This window comes from Cebidichthys violaceus, unplaced genomic scaffold, assembly GCF_023349555.1.
Source record: "Cebidichthys violaceus isolate CVI_PGR_0920_01 unplaced genomic scaffold, fCebVio1.0.p SCAF_15, whole genome shotgun sequence".
In the NCBI taxonomy this organism is placed as follows: domain Eukaryota; kingdom Metazoa; phylum Chordata; class Actinopteri; order Perciformes; family Stichaeidae; genus Cebidichthys; species Cebidichthys violaceus.
Genome location: NW_027176318.1, coordinates 16276274 through 16295706, shown reverse-complemented (window position 1 = coordinate 16295706; position 19433 = coordinate 16276274). Strand labels below are relative to the sequence as shown.

General features: G+C 39.1%; 3 protein-coding genes across 3 annotated transcripts; 1 reads left to right on the top strand and 2 right to left on the bottom strand.

Annotated features, from left to right (window-relative positions):
• Positions 1-853: 853 nt before the first annotated feature.
• Positions 854-13268, bottom strand: LOC137872110 (uncharacterized). The gene is made up of 4 exons (XM_068710344.1): positions 12968-13268; positions 10116-10153; positions 9316-10004; positions 854-3796 (listed from the first exon to the last, which is right to left on the bottom strand). The coding sequence occupies exons 2-4, from the start codon at positions 10132-10134 to the stop codon at positions 1544-1546; spliced, it is 2961 nt and encodes a 986-aa protein (XP_068566445.1). The 5' UTR covers positions 10135-10153; positions 12968-13268; the 3' UTR covers positions 854-1543.
• Positions 10298-12089, top strand: LOC137871677 (GTPase IMAP family member 7-like). Its single transcript, XM_068709546.1, has 3 exons — positions 10298-10341; positions 10667-11074; positions 11236-12089. The coding sequence occupies exons 1-3, from the start codon at positions 10332-10334 to the stop codon at positions 11802-11804; spliced, it is 987 nt and encodes a 328-aa protein (XP_068565647.1). The 5' UTR covers positions 10298-10331; the 3' UTR covers positions 11805-12089.
• A 918-nt stretch (positions 13269-14186) lies between the features above and the next one.
• psme2 (proteasome activator subunit 2) lies at positions 14187-18541 on the bottom strand. The gene is made up of 11 exons (XM_068710304.1): positions 18358-18541; positions 18075-18107; positions 17926-17988; positions 17755-17841; positions 16737-16785; positions 16558-16655; positions 16395-16463; positions 16233-16300; positions 16045-16099; positions 15564-15650; positions 14187-15471 (listed from the first exon to the last, which is right to left on the bottom strand). Exons 1-11 carry the CDS (start codon positions 18403-18405, stop codon positions 15391-15393), a joined length of 738 nt encoding a protein of 245 aa, XP_068566405.1. The 5' UTR covers positions 18406-18541; the 3' UTR covers positions 14187-15390.
• Positions 18542-19433: the final 892 nt, after the last annotated feature.

The following is a 19433-nucleotide window of genomic DNA, read 5'->3' as shown; positions in this document are numbered from 1 at the left end:
TATTATTTTTGCTCAAAAATCTTCTGAATTAAAAAAATATAATTTAATAATTATCTTTAAATCGTTTTAAGTCATTATTAAAGTAAAAATGTAAAACATCTGATGCATTCATGAACATAAATGAAATACAAAATGTTTTTAAAGTAATAGAGCTGAACTGAACTGTTGATTAATCAAATAGTTGCAATTAAAAATATATATATATACTATCTGTAGATTGTCTATGCGTTGAAGTCATCTTACAGAATGTGTTCATTGCATCATTTTGAGTGACACAGAGACGCAGTAGTTCAGCTAACTCACAACTTAATCATCTACTCGTCTGGAAACTGGAGCGCTTATCACAGACGAGCTGCCTGTGGTTGAAGGGTGTTTCCATACTGACAGTAGACCTCTATGGGATCAAGAGAAAACCTTTAAACAAACATTTCAAACTGATACTAAACCTTCTTCTTCTGCTGCTGCTGCGCCTTTAACATGAGATGTCTCCATTAAGTTCAAGTGGAGAGGGCTGTGTCACCATTAGTGTGACTTAAAGAGGCCGCACATTGAGAAAGCCACCATTGTTATAACATGACTTCAATTCAATACTGAGGCCAAAACGAAGATACTTTCTTTTTGTTGAAAATATAACTTTATTCAACGATAAAGCAACAAAGTGCAAAAACACATTCATTTTTTTTTCTTGAAACAATATTACCATTCTCATACCTGCAAGTTGAACAATATCAATAAACCAGAAGAAACATATTTTAATGATTGTGGCCAATAATAATATATATATATATATATATATATATATATATATATATATATATATATATATATATATATATATATCATTAACAAGCAAACACCTCCCCCTGCTGGTTAATGAAGGTACACAGTCAATGAAAGAGTTCATATTTTGAGATAAACTAAGATAAGACACGAGCATTAAGTCACAATTATAATATACCTTGTTGGTCCCTTGGATACATTAAGTTAATTAAGGACGAACTTTTAAAACCCAAATGAAAAGCATTGTTGTGTGATGTCATGATGTCATGATGTCATGATGTCATGATGTCATCTGGAAGTTACTGGCACTATTGAAAATACAGTTTACAAAAAATGTCTTTTAAAAGCATTAAATGAACATCAGTTATTTTACCTGCAGTACCTTAAAAGTTGCATTACTTGTTGTTCTTACAACTTAATGACACCTTACAGAAAGCAACACGTACCTTTTAAAATCAAAGTAAAATAAAATAACATCAAAACGACTAAAATCAGACGATAAAGTGTTAAGAATCAACTGACGTCATGAAAAGTGCAAAAGACAGAAGTGGCAATAATTTGGTCAAAGATGTTTGAAATAGATTCATCAGTAAAATATGAAAAACTTTAAATTCAACATTTAAAAACTAAATACTAATAAAGAAATAGTGCATAGTTTTGATGACGTATTTAACAAAAAGACCAAAAATGGCAACAAATTAAGGAATCTAATGTTTTAAACGTTTTAGTATAGATGCTATATTTTGTATCAGTTCCGTTAGCTTCAGATCAAGCCCAGATGTTCCCAGAGGAAGGGGTCGGTCTCACAGAGGATCTCAATCAGCTCTGAACTGGCAGCTTCACCTTTGCTCCTCACGGTGTCCACAACGAAACGAGCTTTGTCCCTCTTGTTCGGCATCTCGTCCGCCGACTCCCTCTCTGAATCGGTTATCACGGTTTTCTCAAACAGTTTGTCCAGCAGACTTTTGAGAACGGGTCCAGAGATGCCCTCGATGAAGTCGCTCCGTGTGACCAGCAGCTTCTCACGAGCAGGGAGGTTCAGAGAGCTCGGTCCACTGGACCTTCTGACTCCAGCGGCTGAAAGACAAACGCGTCTTTCCCAGGCACTGCGGGAGGTGTTTGTGTCTCTCAAAAATAGCTTGATGTGTTTCAGCGTCGTCTCCCAAGTCACCTGGAACGACGGGAAGTAGTTGTGATAGTTGTCACTGTCAAACTCCGCTTCGGTTGGCTGAACCAGAACCTGGTGGCCTTCAGGACTCGTGGACAGAGTGTACTCCTGCTCTGGGAACAGTTTACAGTGTGGAGACGTTTCGATGTAGCTCTCATCTCCTACTGTCTTCTTCCTGATGCGCAGAACGTCCCGGAGCACCACGTTCCTCGGTAGCAACAACACATTGAGGAGGGATTCTGGATCAGGGTCGGCTGGAGGCCTGTAGAACAGCAGAACCAGCGCTCGGACCGGGTCGGGGGGCGAGTCTTCGTCCTTGACGTTACCGAACGCAGAAAACCCCGTGACGCTTATGACGACGTGAGTTTCTGTCGTCTTATTCGGGCCGATGAACTCGACGCCCTCGTCTTTCACGTGAGCGACCGAGAGGAAGTCACAGCCCCCCGTGGAGCGGATCTCACAGTGCGGGAGGTGAAGGCCACGCACCGACTGCTGCTCACACTTGATGTCAAACAGGGGTCCCGCGGGCTTCTTGCAATGCTGGGCCAGAAGCCTCCAGTCCCAAGGGACGGTCCTGTAGATCACGTCCCCTTCTCCGCCCATGTGGAACACCAAGCCGGTCACGCTGCACCGGTACAGGCCTGGGCAGGAGCACCGGAACCGGAAGGTTTCGTCATCGTTCTCATCAGCGGTGATGTCAGGTGTGAACTCCTCAGAGATTAACAGCGTGTCAGGTGAGCTTTCAGCTCGTCTGAGGGTCCTGATCTCCACAGAGGTTATTTGACTCAGTGAAGGCATGCTGTGAGAGCGAGACAGGCAGCTGGAGTCTCTCCTGATCCAAGGAGATTGGGGGTGACTACGTTCTGGTAGGGCGTTGGTGACGGAGTAGTTCACGGCTCTAACAGGTGAGTCCATTTCAACCACAGCATCGCCGCCTCCTCCCGGCTCAATGTCAGGCTCCATAAAGAAAAGCTGGAATAAATCTTGTGCAACGATTTCTTCGGTAGAGACGGTTGAGTCCTGGATGAATGTGGGTCTGCCTTGTGGACATGGAGGGCCGGCAACAGTTGGGGCAATGGACTGAGTCTGGGCTCTTTGTCCTGAATAGTACTGTGAACCTGACGGAGTTGGTTGAAACAGAGAACTAAAGTCCAAGATGTCAGACCTGAAGTCTTCTACAGTATCAGGTGACTCCATTTCTCCTAGAGCACTATGGTCCCTGTTAGTCTTACTTTCTGACTGCACCGGAAATCCCCATGTGTCTTTTTGGGGGTTTTCTCCTGTGTTAGAGGAGGCAAACTGAAAAACCACAGGGCTGATTTCTGGAGACCGAAGGTCTGCATTAGAAGAGGACCGAGGGAAGGTACAGAAGCTAATAAGGACAGGAGTGCTAGGAGAGCTGGGGCTGCCATGTTCTGACTGTTCACTCTCATCTGTGTGTAACATTTTCAGGGACAGACAACTTTTTCTTTTTCTTCTTTTTCTTTCACATATGTTAGAACTTAAGACCAAAGGCTCAGATAGTTCTTCTCTAGTTCTTGTGGCTTGGTGGACCCCAGTGGCATTACCCATAAGGACTCTTGATGTAGAAGCTGCTGCAGAGGAGTGATGTTCTATCATTTCTGTTTCATAGAGTGAATGAAGTAGAGGTTGATGGAACATGGAGTCAGAGGGATCAGTGGCAGAAGCCCTGTGAGTCTCAGAGATGTCTCCATGCAGCGTGTCAGATGAGCTGTTTGCTGCAGGAAAGGTCTCGTTCTTTGAGGCAGAGGAATCCAGAGAGAGATCTTTCCCCTTTTCTTCTTCCATCTTTTCTTTCTTTTTCTTCTTCTTTTTCTCAACTTGATCTCAAACAGAAGCTTTTAAATCTTCTTCTTCTTCTTCTTCACGTTGGCTACTATGTTTTTCATCTGCTCCTAAAACAACAACAGAGAAACATAATCATTATTAAAAGTTATAATTAATCATTAATAACTACCACATATGACACAGATGATAGTCATTAATAATAATGATGATGATGATGTACAATGGCAGAAAGAAGAGAGAAAACGATATAATAGTTATGTAGGATGTTAGTATTTAGTTGTTTTATTCTAAGTAGTATTGTTTAATTATTCTAGATGTTTGCTTATTGAAGTTAGATTTTTTTATATTTTAAGATATAATAAGGCTTTTATTTTGATAGTCATTCGTTTAGTTTAATTATTTTTTGTTGTTGTTTAAGTATACATAGTTCTGTGCTTTGTCTATGAATCGGGTAACACTGTGGACACCTGTGGTTATATACATATATACATATATATACATATATATATATATATATATATATATATATACATATGTATATATATATATATATATATATATATATATATATATATATATATATATATATATTTATATATTTTTTTTTTTTTGCATTGTAAATAATGAGGAAAACAGAATCCAGCATTGACAATGAACTCTTATGATGTGTAAACACAAACCCACAGTGCGTCAGTGGTCCTTTGGTGAATGTTTGATTAGATATTTACGAGTTAAATTAAGGTGCGTCTCTTTGCAACAAGTCACTTCAGTCATTGTTTCAGTTTAAATGAAGTGTTGTTGCTGGATTAACAAAACAATCACTAATCACTAATAATCTGTCATCTTTCTATATTCCAAACAGCAGAATGAATGAATGTTCTTTACAACAACATGACTTCTGGAACGCTTCATTGTTATTCATCAGATCAGTAGAATAATACAGTCTATGGAGATGAGAAGCAGCTTCTGTCTGTGAACGTTCCTGTTTCAAGCTACACTTTATAACTTCAATAGAAATACACCGAATGAATCCCGGTCAGACGAGTTGTCCTCCGGTTCTCTGCGTTACTCACCAAACGTGTTGTTCCCGGTTCTGTCCGTTATATGACTCCAGCAGGGTGGAAACGGATGTTTCCGGTTTCGGTTCACGTTGATCCGATTAATCAGATCCATGTCTCCCCATAGATTCCTATTGATCCCAGCAGCCAGAGGTGTGTGTGTGTGTGTGTGTGTGTGTGTGTGTGTGTGTGTGTGTGTGTGTGTGTGTGTGTGTGTGTGTGAATCTGAGGTTCAGCTCCCGTGTTGTCCGTTAAACCGGAGAGCTCCGTGTCGCTGTGTTGTCTTCACCGGAACCGCAACGTCACGTTTCCTCTTGGAACCTGATCCCGTCGGAAGGACTGTCAGAATGTTCTTAAGGTCTCAACATAACTGTGACATGTGAGAAGACTAAAACAAGCGTTATAATGACAAATCAAATGTGAACAAGATGCATCTGGTGAACTTTAATATCTGCAGAAGGTTTATATTTATCTGTTTGATAGAAACACATTAAAAGATTCAGATTTATAAAAAGAATAAAAACTAATCCCATATGATCCGGTAAAATAAAATGTTAAAATAAGTTATAATGTAATTAAAGCAGTAGTGATACATGAAGGCTTCTCTACATGAGGAAGGTGTACATCAAATGTCCAGTAGATGGTAATATTTCATCAGTCATCATTTAGTTTACTGTTCGGTTGAGGCTGACTGAGTCAAAGTACAGAACATGAGAGTTAAGAGGAGACAAACATTTAGGATTTTAAACAAATAGGAACACATAGTGACTGACCCTGCCCTGGTTTGATCATCATTGATCTCATTGTTTAGAATAACTGTTGTATTGTAATACCAGTGAGTTAGTCTGTTCATCTTGTGTGGAAGAAAACCACAGCTAGAGGGAGCTAAACGTGTAAAATACACCAGTGAAACCAGTTTAACAGGGTCTTCATGCTCGAATGAAGAGCAGAGAAGTTGTGATAACGACACACAGAGATTCTCTGTAGACATTACTACAATACATCTTTACACAGATACAGATAATTGTTATTTTCTGCTATATTAATTCTCTGAATGTCGGAATAGATCCATAAAAATAAACAAAAATGTATTATTATTAATATAGTCTGCACATTTTTGGGGGTTTGTGATCTATTTATTTGAAATGTCTTACAAACATCACATGACATATATTCTAACAAAATGAAGAAATATCAGCAAGTAATATAATCATGAAGCACAAATGTAAAAATACATCAAAATATAAATAAAACAAAATTAAGAAAAGACCAAAGAGAATGTTCAAGTGACAAAGTCCTCCAGACTCCACAGTCAGTGTAGAAGACGTCAAGTGATGAACTTGAATGAAGGTGATTGTGGCTAAGTGGAGAGCAGGGCCGCCCTTCAATCAGAGGGTCAGCAATACAATCCCCGTCTCCGGCTCTGCTAGTTGTCCTTGAGCAAAACACTTAACCCCCCCAAAAAAAATTGCTCCCGTGTGATCCTGTGTTTAGACAGAAGATCGGAGGTCCAAAGGTGGATGAATGGAGAATATAATGATCCATAGAAATGCAAGAGAAACTATTTGTTGAAGGTTTATGGTGAGTTTTATCTTTTTATAAGAGAAACCGTAAAAGCTGATCAGATAAACTGTCCACGTACATTTGATAATAAAACTACTCGTGACTCTATTGATGTAAGTCCACACAATGTGATCACACACATCAAATACGACCTTTCTATTGATCATTAAACAGAAGATAGATCAACAAAGATCCGTATCACTTTCAGAAAAGTGCTGATCTGTGTTTTTCATCCAGGTCATTCGTTGCAGTGTGCTGTGACGTGATATTTAATCCTGACTTTGTTCTTGCCCCCTTGCTCCAGCACGAGTCAGACGGAAGGACCCTGCGTTGAGGTGCTGCAGAAGCTTTATAGCTGAGCGGGGGCTGCACCGCAGGAAGCCCTGGGGTGTCTGTGGTTGTCGTCGAATGAGACCCAAGTGTTGAGTTTGGATGAAAAGTCACACTTGGGTGCGACTTCACGTCCCACAGGGGTTGGTGTGAATCTTTAAACTCAAATCAGGCTGCTGACTGCTCTGCAGCCATGTAGGCCCAAGTCTTTGTTCTAATAGACACATGGTGAGGCCCAAACAGGTTTAGTAAAAGATGGAGAAATACTTAGGTTTAATTAGAGATGGTGAAACAAAACACCACACTAGGAATCACACTACTGCGGCAGACTATTAACACTAGTAAGCACGCTTGAACGGAGGAGATCCACACACACAGCTTGAACGCTGCTTTTAAATCTTCTTCTTCTTCTTCTTCACGTTGGCTACTGTGTTTTTCATCTGCTCCTAAAACAACAACAAAGACACATAATCATTATTAAAAGTTATAATTAATAACTACCACATATGACACAGATGATAGTCATTAATAATAATGATGATGAGGATGATGTGCAATGGCAAGAAGAGAGAAAACAATATGATAGTTATGTAAGATGTTAGTATTTAGTTATGTAATATCGGTATATATACATATATACTGTGTGTATATATATACATATATATATACATATATATATATATATATACACACATATATATATATATATATATATACACATACATATATATATATATATATATATATACACACATACATATATATATACATATATATATACACATACACACACATGTGAGAAGACTAAAACAAGCGTTATAATGACAAATCAAATGTGAATAAGATGCATCTGGTGAACTTTAATATCTGCAGAAGGTTTATATTTATCTGTTTGATAGAAACACATTAAAACATTCAGATTTATAAAAAGAATAAAAACTAATCCCATATGATCCGGTAAAATAAAATGTGAAAATAAGGATTAAAGCAGTAGTGATACATGGCCCACCAAAAAGCAGCGTTCAAGCTGTGTGTGTGGATCTCCTTTTAACCACCATGGCACCAACAGGTGATTGAGTCCAGCCGCCTTCACTCACGAGCTGCAGCTGCTAGACAGGAAAAAGGGGAAAGAGAGAAAGCCCAGAGAACACACGGCACGGAACAACCGTGAAACAGTAGTTAAGAAACGTTAAGAAACGTTTAAGGAAAGAAACTTCTATGTGTCGTTTGTGTATATTTCAGTGTGTTTTTTAAGCGTCATGATTTGTTGTTTCCTTTGGACTTGTTTTAGAAGCGGATGAACAGACACATTAAAAACAATGTTTTTACCCATATGAACTTGTTTTATTGATCTATCCTATTTCCATCTCGTTGTTTTCACTTCCTGTGTCTCCTGTTTTTAGAGACTTTTGTGTTTTTCCTTGAAGCACTTTGAGCTGCATTTTATGTCGTAAAAAATAAAGCTTAATACTATTATTATTACTGTTAATAGAACAAATCATCATGCAAATGCTTTAAACTTGAATGTGAGCAACTTGCTCAGTGCTGAGGATTTTGTCTGGTAGCCTGGAAGGAGGAGAGCAGCCGTTTGTTGAAGGTTCAAAGGTGACGTTTATTTCGACACAATAGAAACAGTAAAAGTGTTTTTGGATGACACGCCATTTATTATGATTATACTTATTATTATTATTATCGCCTCCTTTAGCACACACACACACACACACACACACACACACACACACACACACACTGGTACTCCTATACAATTTAATGCAATCCTCTCTTTGAATTACATCTTTAGCATTTTTGTTTGACTATATTTATATTACACTGCAAATTACTCCTGAGAATAAGAAGTAAATCAGATAGAGAACATTTTGCAGAGGAGACTTGTCAAAGATCATACCAGTATTGATGAACTAATGATCACTCTATGGATTATGTAGATATATGTAAAAAGCATTTCATGTTGAGCTGGTTCCAGGGTCCTGGTGTACTGAAATGGTCATATTATATATACATTATATAATACCAACAGCAGTAATTATATTGATAATATTGATAGTAATAATAATAATAACAATTTATGATTTAATAATGAGTTGTATAGCTCAATTAATATTACAATATCATGAAACGATGATAATCAGATGTCATTGGGGGGTCATGTTTTTATTTCATCTTTTAACAGCATAAAACACACATACATGTTAAATCATGTCATTATAAGTGAAAAATCAAACAGCATACTGTTCTGTCCAGACATACCAAACCACCGTGATTATACTGTAACATCCACAAGAGATGCATGTGCAGCAGAGACAGGAGATACGAGAAGCATTTTTATAATCAATAACATATGCATACAGCTACTTGGAGCAAAGTTATGATTTGTGATAATGGGCTCTATAAATCAAAATCACTTGAATCATTTTCTTAAAAACCTTTTGTTCTGTGTACACTGTAAGTGTGTCACATTATTTCATGTGTTTGTCAATTAAGCTGTTTTTCTTTTCCCTGACTAGAAGATGCTTTACGAGTGTAAATTTAAAACAACATAGAAGAACAAAAGGACTTCAGATTGTGGGTTAGTTAGTCTCTTCCAAGAATAAGACGAAAAATTAACAAACGTTTCATCAGTGCGGCAATGAACTCATAGAATATATCCGGGTTCTTCTTTAACATCGGTAGTTTTTCCGTCACTTCTTTGTACATGGCGTCCGTGTAGTGCGTCCCCCCGTTGATGGCGTACATGTCGTCGATCTTCTTGGTCAGCTCCTCCACTTGGCCTCTGTCTTTGCTGGTGTTGTCAAAGACGTGGAACCGGTTTCCACAGCTCTGGATGACCTTTCGGAGGTCTTGACTGCCCTCGCGGATGTAGTCCTGGATGGTCGTGTCCCCGAGGTCGCCGCCGCGGGTGAACAGCACGATCATGTACTGGTTGGCTTTGGGGCCGAACAGCTCTTGCAGGGCCTCCACGGAGTTCTTCTCCTCTTTGGTGAATCGACCGACTTGGAGGACCAGCAGGAACACGTGAGGACCGGGACACGAGACCTGCACGCACTTCAAGATCTCTCTCTTCATGAACTCAACTGACTTCTTGGTGTCCAGGATGCCCGGTGTGTCCACCACACTGACCACTCTGTTGCCCCAGCATGTCACACCTTTCTTGCAGGTCTCAGTCACGGACTCTGAACTGGGACGGGACAAGAAGATCTTGTTTCCCAGAATGGTGTTTCCAACGGCGCTCTTGCCCACACCGGTTTTTCCGATCATCACGATTCTCAAGTCGGGACCTGCAACACAAATTCACAACTGTCTGCTGAAGCTGTCTGAAAAGATGATGTCATTGGCTTCATGTAGAGATACTTTAGTGGATATGAGCACATTGTGACTCAAAGTCTTACCAGCAGAAACTGAAGCCATCTTCTCTCAGCAGCGATGTCTCAACACACATGAAAAGCATTAGTTTCAGACTGTGGTTTATATAGCAGCTACACAGCTGACACCCCCCCCCCCCCCCTTAGTGTTACATAACAGCTCCATATAAAAGAGAGCAGCTCGTTCTGCAGACACCACACTGCTTCTCTGGACTCTACGGTGCAGCACTGGATCTGAGGAACATGTCTCACAGTAAGTTCTGCAACATTTTATTTAATTTTTATTTGCATGTAAGTTTGAACCTTGTGCAGGAGTAGTTAGGAGCCACCTCCTTTTATTAGATATCAATAGTCATACTTGAAAAAAAGGATAAAGGATAAAAAAAAGCTAAAGGAACTAAAATTGTGTTCTTCATCAAAAGTAGACAAAGATCAAAATTTACAAATTACAGTTTACATTTGAGATATATCACAATAAAATAAAGTGTTGTAAAATATTGGCAATATATATATACTATAATAATGTGTAGGATTCTTTATTGTACCTATCAGGTAAATTATGTTTGTTGTTTTCACAGAAAAGACGATTGTTGTTCTGGGAAGTGAGGCTGCTTTGAAGAAGGGCCTGATATTCAACATCATAGAGAACGATGAAGTCAAAACAAGGGTTCTGAAAGAAACTGAGATATATGAAAATAACACATACAGGTTCATATGTCCACCGGACTTGAACAAGCGAAGCAAAGACATAAAGGAAGTATTTGCTATTTGCTACCCTGACTTGTCTTTGTTGGTGGTGAAGGAAGGCTTTTCAACAAACGAGGTGTGGAAGCAGATAGAACAGCTCCACAAGTTGACTGGAAAACCCACAGAGGAGTTCACCGTGGTGCTGCCGCTCAACCACGAACGCTCTGAATCTTACCCGTTCAGAAGCTTCACCATGTCGGAGCTTTTCAACTATATGAGCAGAACGACTGAAGAAAAAGGTCTAAATGAATTATTTGCATATTTAAACATTACATTTCATAAAACTTGTAATACAAAAAATAAACCAACATGATAACATGTTTACTTTTTTTTTTAATGCAGCTGCTTGTCGTTATGAAAACATAATTGTGTAAAGTCCTTTTGTTCTCCATCAATGCAGGAAAGCCCTCTGACACCAGAGTGAACCTGGTTCTGCTGGGAATGTCCGGGACGGGAAAGAGCGCGAGTGGAAACACGATCCTCAGAGAGGATATCTTCAGGTCAAAGGCCAGCTCATGTCCGGTCACCACAGAGTGCCAAGTGATGGACCTCGAGATAGACGGTAGACGGGTTCGGGTCATCGATACTCCGGACATCTTCGACGACACCAATGAGACAACTAATGAGAAACACGTGAATAAGTGCAGATATCTCAGTGAGGACGGGTCCACTGTGTACCTACTCGTGATCCACGTCAGCAGATTTACAGACGGTGAGAGAAACATACTGTGGAAGTTGGAAAAAGCTTTTGGCAGCAAAGCTTATGAGAAAACGCTCATCCTGTTCACCCGAGAGGCCGACCTGAAGCAGGGCCAGATGACCGAGGAGGACTTCATGCGCTCCTTCACACCTGACCTCAATACGATAGTTACAAAGTGTGGCAACAGGTGTGTTATGTTTGAGAACAAGGACTCACGTTCAGATCAGGTGGAGAGGCTGATGCAGGCGGTTCATCAGATGTTAGGATAACGTGCAGAAACAATAACTGATCACATCAATAAAGTGTTGGAATGTGATTTCTTTCCTCGTAGTTTTAAATATGCCACAAGCTGAAATAATGAAACACCTTGATCAGGTTGATTACATATTTTAAATTAGTTTTCTTTTTTCTAGCTCTGTCAGCTTCTTAATTAGCAGCATTTCCACCAACATTGGTGCATTGAGTGTGTCTTTACCTCTGTCTCACTTTGATAACCTGTAAACACTGACGGCATGAACGCTGCATCTACCAATAAAACCCAGTTGTGTTGTAAACTCAGTGTCTCCATGGTGTCTGGTGTAATGCCCTCACACGGTGATTTAAATACTTCTGCTTCACTTTTCAGGGATTCAGCTGCTCAGGTACACAGGTTATGAAAAGGTACAGATTTATTAAAGTTGTCATAAATATTGTAATAGAGCAGATCAGTTTCCCCCTGAACGTCTGAAACAGAAACAACTAGAAGATGAATCCACTTATAATCATCTGTGTGACACAAAGTGTAACGTGGCTTGTTTCATTTATCCCCTTTATTACATTAAGGTTTAAGAAACCAAAGACAGAAACCTTATATTTGAGTTTGATGTTTCTGCTGAACTGAATATGGTTCAATATTCACTAAAAGTGGTCAAAATATGACATTTAGACTGAAACAAAGTGTGTCTGTCTCTCTCTCTCTTCCACCATATTTTGAGGTCTTTGTGTCAGTATTTGTTTAAAACCAGATACACCCGTAGGTCCCCCATTTGGACGCAGAGTACATCAAAACTTAGAGAGTTTTGTGTTAAAAGTAACTGGCAGAGAACCCACGAAGAACGAATATAGTGATGTTATAGTTCTGCAGAAACCTCAGCGTCCTGGGAACAACATGAACTAGGTCACTTCTACATGAGACAAACACATCTCCCATCAGCCAAGCAAACAAATAACAAAATATCATAAATCATACTCGATATGACTGGGACAGACCGGAGAAAAAGGCTGCTACACTCCGTTAGCAACATGCTACCTACGAACATGCAGCATGAAAAAGCACGAGCGCCTGACGGAGATTACGGACATAGTTTCCATTTCTCTCCCCGGTAAACCATCGCAGAGATATTCAGCTTCGAACACAAAAAGTCACACAGCTTTCATCGAATATTGTACTTACTTTTGGTCGAATCTCAGCGAAAAAATGGAATATCTCCGTACTTCCACTTCATGTTTGTCCAGCTGCTGGTGCTCCGTGTGAATCCGTTCGATTCGTGTCTCTCCGACACTCCTCGGATTCTTGGGAGGGTTGGAAGCTCAGCAAATCAGATTTCAGAGCTGGACCTTTTTGAGCTTTATTGGCTAATAGTGCTGTCAATCATCTAGCTTTCAATTCCAGGCAATTCTATTGGCTCCTACGGTTCGAAGGATGTCTCAATGGTGAAAATCGGAGAGGGGGGGGCTGAGATACAGCCCTGAACAGAGAGTCTGAAGCAGGATTTGACCTTAAGCTAAATAACTAAAAAGGGCATAGAAAGAGCTTAAAACACTCAAAAAAGGTCCAATCTTCGGTCTGTTGATTCAATGAACATCATGAGTGATACATAGAAGTGATATAGAGTGTTTTTGAATTTTAAAAATACTTTTTTATTCAAATATTGGAGTATTTGATCAGTTTTCTAATTTGAAATGCTCTATATTTCATAAATGTTTCACTGTATCTATGTATAGCTGTGTATATAGAGCCTATATCAGTTGTTCTAAGAGCCCAGCATATTAAAAGTCTTGGATACCCATACTTTCCAAAAAACAATACCCTAAAAGTGCTGTTTTTCAAGATCGAGCTTTTGAGTTTTCCAAGTTCTGCTGTGTTCCATCCTTATCTTATGTGAACCAGTAACATGTATTCTGATAGTTCCATGATTTTTCTCATCTCAAAAATATATAAAAAAAGTTTTTTTTTTTTTTTATTTTTATTTTTTTTTATACAATTAATTAGGTATTTCTTATCTTTATTCGAGCTGAGGCCTGCAAATAGGCCTCGTTTTTAAAAGGTTAAAATCCTAAATGTTTCTCACCTCAACTTTTCATAACTCTTCCTTCCCTTAATATGTTATAACTGGTGTAATATCTCCATCTACTGGACATTGTTTTTAATGTATTATTTGTCCATTTTTATAAAGTAGGTAGAAACCTACATTTCATATACCTTATTTTTGATACTAAAAGATCAAAAATATATATATATAAAAACAATAATGCAAAAATAAAATAGGCATTAACATGCATATGTTTTACATGCCTAATCACATATTTTTTACAAGTTATATGCTGCTGTAGATTTAAAAATAAAATTGACTCCTCATTTGCAGAATTATCAAGGAAAAGAAGCCTTGTACTCTGCTTTCATCTGGTTAATTTATTAGATTTTATAATCATTGGAGTTGTTTTTGGAAGTAAAATCCTGATCTGAAAGTAAGTGGTGACAAAATACATTTGTTACATAAATACATAGAAGTAAAACGTACAATAAAAGTAGAAGCATAAAGTAGTATCAAATGAAAATACCTTAAACTTTTACAGTGACTCTCCACCACTGACATGACCTCACTTACAAAATAATGGAAATATGTGAAGATATTCTGGTTTAATATTTTGGTTATATATGGTTATATAGTTATATGTGTATTTCTATCATTTTAGCCTACACTTGTGTATTAGATCAATTACATTTGTACTCATTTAGCAGCTGGCTAGTTAACTAGCTACCTTGCTAATTCCACCATGCTAACGTTATACGGGTGGCTCTGGGTCTCAACTACTCATCCTCACTCCTCGCTGTCGGAAGACTACTTCACCAGAAGGAGAGCAACAAGAGCTCCAGAGTCTAGCTAACTAACTAACTAGCTCAGAAGATGGATAAGATAGCTGACTAACTAGCTCAGGAGATGGATAAGATAACTAACTAGCTCAGGAGATGGATAAGATAACTAACTAGCTCAGAAGATGGATAAGATAACTAACTAGCTCAGGAGATGGATAAGATAACTAACTAGCTCAGGAGATGGATAAGATAACTAACTAGCTCAGGAGATGGATAAGATAACTAACTAGCTCAGGAGATGGATAAGATAACTAACTAGCTCAGGAGATGGATAAGATAACTAACTAGCTCAGGAGATGGATAAGATAACTAACTAGCTCAGAAGATGGATAAGATAACTAACTAGCTCAGAAGATGGATAAGATAACTAACTAGCTCAGAAGATGGATAAGATAGTTAACTAGCTCAGGACCCTGCTGCAGTAGAAGGTTTTTTTAAGGGTTCATCACACATTAAAACCTTTTTCTTTTTAAAAGGAGAATAAAACTTTTCTTTATTCTTTTTTTTTTTTTTAAACTCAGAGTTGTACAATTTAAATTTAGTGCAAGTGTCGGTACAAAACCAAAGTGTAATCGTACAACAGCAGAGATTAATAACTTTCATCCAGTATTTTGGGGAATAATAAGCAGAGTAGAGTCACAGACTAGCGCAGCATTACTGAGCAGAGACAGCTGATTGGTGAGGAGTAGAATCTGTCCCTCCTGAACATCCCTCCAGCTTCAGTACATGGACGGTTTCTCCTCTCCTTTTGGATTGGTCACCTTCTCCAGGTTCTTGCTGATGATGTCGTACAGCTCGGCCTACAGGAAACGGGTAGAAAGCACGGTTTGGATGGTCTTCTTCTAGGACAGCAGCGTGACAAATGCTTCTGACAAAGACCCGTCTGACTTACGTGGAAGCCGCGAATGTCGAGAACAATGACTCTGATCTCACTGTAGATGTTCTGGTCCTTCTCGTGGACCAGCGAGCGGTAGTCCATCTGCAGGTGGAGAAAGCCAAGTTAAAGGTACGTACAATCATTTTATCAAAGATTTAAAGCAGCAATGGTAAGATCTGGACACAAGTGCACACGGCACAAACACACGTTGGGGTTTACGTCCATGTCTGTCCAAAATATCATCATCACTGTGTTGAAGTTGACATAATTAGCATATTAGTTCTTGAGTTAGTTAGAAGGGTTCAGTAATGTCCTAAAAACAGCTGGTCATTGTAGTTTCTTTTAATCAAACAATCAGGAGGAAATAGAGCGTTTGTTGGGGGACTATTTTCAGCGGCGGATTAATCCACATTTGGTGCTAGTGGAGTTTATGGAGATGAAGGGACACGGTACTTGTTCGTAGACACATCCACTGGTGGGCGGAGTGAACACTCACCACATGAGTGTCTTTGGAAGCTTTCCCAACAGCATCTCCTCTCTCTGAGAAGTACCTGAACAACTCAACAGGAATGGCAAAAGTCAGGAAACGTGTCTGTGTATCTAAAACAATATACTATAAAAATTATACTATTCTGCCAAAAACAGCTGAACTAGTCTTTATATCTACATTTATATCCAACCCACTTGTTGATGTTGGTCTGAAAACCATCAACTTTGGTCCTCACTGCTCCGATTCTCTCCAAGATTTTCTCCTGCGGTGAAACAGAAAAGAATCAAATATGAATTCATGCTATAATAAGTAGAGTTGACACCACGCACGGACAGGCTGCACGCGGCGAAACGTACCTGGACGGCGACTCCGAAGTCATTTCCATCTTCTATCTTCGGGACGAGGTGCTGAATCCAGCAGGAGACCTTCAGGAACACAGAAGAGCTCAAGTCAAACTTAATTCAGTGTTTCTGAGAGGAAAGCAGCTCAGCGGTCCTTGAGGTGAGAGGCTTAACTCACGGTGATGATGGTCTCTCTGAGAGCAACGATCTCCGGCTTCACCTTCTCCAGCAGCACCATAATCTTCTCGTTGCCTGAGATGTAGCCACATTTTGGAGCTGCAGGACAAATGATGATGTTGTTGTTTTACCATTCGTGTGCATTGTGTGGAGATAAACAATAAAAAAAACACATTTTACCTTTCTTCTTTTTCTTCTCATCAGCGTCATTCTTATCCGTCTCCATTTCCTGTGAGATCAATTTTAAACGGTTACAAATCCTTCATCTTCATCTTTTAAAGTTTTATTGTTTATCAAATATTATAAATCATAGTCAACCTGATAAACATAAATACGTCTTTTTAATACAAGTATATCTGCAATACTCAATATAAATATTATATAAAAGGTGCACCATATTTTTCTAATCAGCCAATCAGAGCACAATGGCATTATTCAGGAGGGGGGGGGGGTCTTAAAGAGACAGGCGCTAAAACGGAGCGTTTCACTCAGTGGGTAATACAAGGTACATTCAGACGGACAGTATGAGAAAAATAATGTTTTTTAAAACATTAAACCATGTAAACATGTTCAAGTACAAAACCCAAAATACAAAATATGATCCAGAAACATGAGCATAAGGTGTCTCCTTTAAAAGCGTCTTCTTTTTAAATCAGGGTTACGTATGCTGAGAGTGACGCATATTTAACGTGTCGTATTAAAGAACACTATCTGGAGTCTGTGTACGTAGGAGGCAGAATGAGTTTCAACCACATCCAAACATCAGAACCACAGAAGAAGAACAGGACTTCTTCTGTGCTTATTTGACGGGTACAGTTGCAGGAGTGTTGTGTTGGTCACTGGGTGCATTTCAGAGTACCTCCAACTGTAACACTAAAGCTATTCTGACTCCGGGGCCTTCTACAAAGCACTGGTTCAACAACGCCGAACGCAACGGACCAGAATGCAATGCGGCCGGGCCAGATCCTCGCTCTTATTACAGCCGACACTCCCACGTCATTATGAAGAGCTGAGAGCAAACAGGTTGGTGCAGGCCTCTCTTTGGAGGACGTCACACAGGCACTCTGTTGAGAGGAAGTCACCACTGACTGAAGTGGAAGTGGACGACGTGAGGGAACCAACACAAACGAGACCCGTCCGTTTGGACGTTAACCTGAGGATATCCTGTTAGGGTGAGTGGGGGGGGTTGAGACCTCACCTCCTCCTCTGTGGACGGAGGGTCTGGTATGGGGATGTCCAGGGGAGCCTTCAGTGAGGACATGTCTGTGATACTGAGGGCATCGTCCTAAAACAACAAGAAGCACACTGAGCGGATGAAGAGAATTGACATCGGAGGGCTTGTGTTGAGCTCGTGTGATGGACCACTGACCCTCAGCAGAGCGTCCAGCTGCTTGATCCTCTCGGGGATGTAGTTGCAGAACAGATTCTCTGCCTGAGAGACATGAAGGAAACACACTTATTTGGAGCTTATTTGGGTTAAATGATTAAAAAGAAACAGCAGAATAAATGTCACCGGACCTGATGATACAGGGTGTTGCGGAAGTTGTCCACCTGTGGAAAAAAAGGAGACAGGATGAAGTGAAGGACACATCTCGGTTGAAGCTGCTGACTCACGTCACAGCAGCTTTACTTTCGGTTTCCTCTCACGAGGGACTTTCCTGCTTCAGAGTTCACGTTTGTGCCTTAAAGGTCAGAAACTAACTAAATCAGACCGGATGTTATTTTAAAAATGTGTTCAGCATATAGCTACAGAGTCACGAGCAGCGGACTGTAACTTTGCATTCACAGCAGACAAACTTACCTTTCCCTGATTCGCGCGGCTTATTTTCAGGCTCGATGTCTTCGACATGACTGCGCAGACTCGTCGAGGTTCCGGACAGAAATAAACGGCTCGGATTCAGAGAGGAGTGTAGTTCGGGAGCAGGAGGCGACGATGTGGCTGTTTCTTATCTCCTCGTCAAAGTTTGCTTTCTATTTCATTGTCGCCTGATGCAGTTAGCGCCTCCCACCGTCTCCCTCCGCCCCTGAAAGTAGTCCCGAGTTTAAACATTAACGTGCGTGCTAAAGAGACGTTATGGCTTCATGAGTAAATAAATACATAAATACATACATTGATAAATGAAATAATATGTATTATTGTTATTATTATTGCTATTATTATTATTATTGTTATCTTTATTATAATTATAATTATTATATATGCTAAAGAGATGTTATAGATTTATAAGTAAATAAATAGATACATAAATAAATAAATGAAAATAATATGTATTATTGTTATTGTTGTTATCTTTGTAATAATAATAATAATTATTATTATTATCATTATCAAGATAAGATAAGCCCCACAGCGGGGGAATTTGCAATTATTGTATATATTATTGTTGTTGTTGTAATATGTGTCCACAATCCTCCACATAATGCAGGATGGAGACAATAATACCATGTAGCATAACATTATCTATTTAATGTATTTTTCATTTTCTGAGAAAAACAACAGCAATATTCTGTTGTGGTTTTCAAAATAATTTGATAATAATACACAAATAAACTCCACATTTTTACTATACACACATCACACGTGAACATATCAATTTTAATATTAAATGTCACGTGAAACAGATTGTACATGTCTTTTTCTCCCACTGTGCATTGCTCCTTGGTATTAAAAGGAACTCACAGAACTAAAATTAGTTGGAATAATAATGTTATATGAGATGAAAAATATACTGTTATTAAATAAATTAAATATTATTTATTTTATTTTATTTGTATTTATTTATTTAATTTCACTTCACTTATGTTGGGAACTAGTTGTGTGAAAATTCCGCTTTTATTTTGAAAGAATACAAATCGTGACAGGAAGTGGAGCCGGAA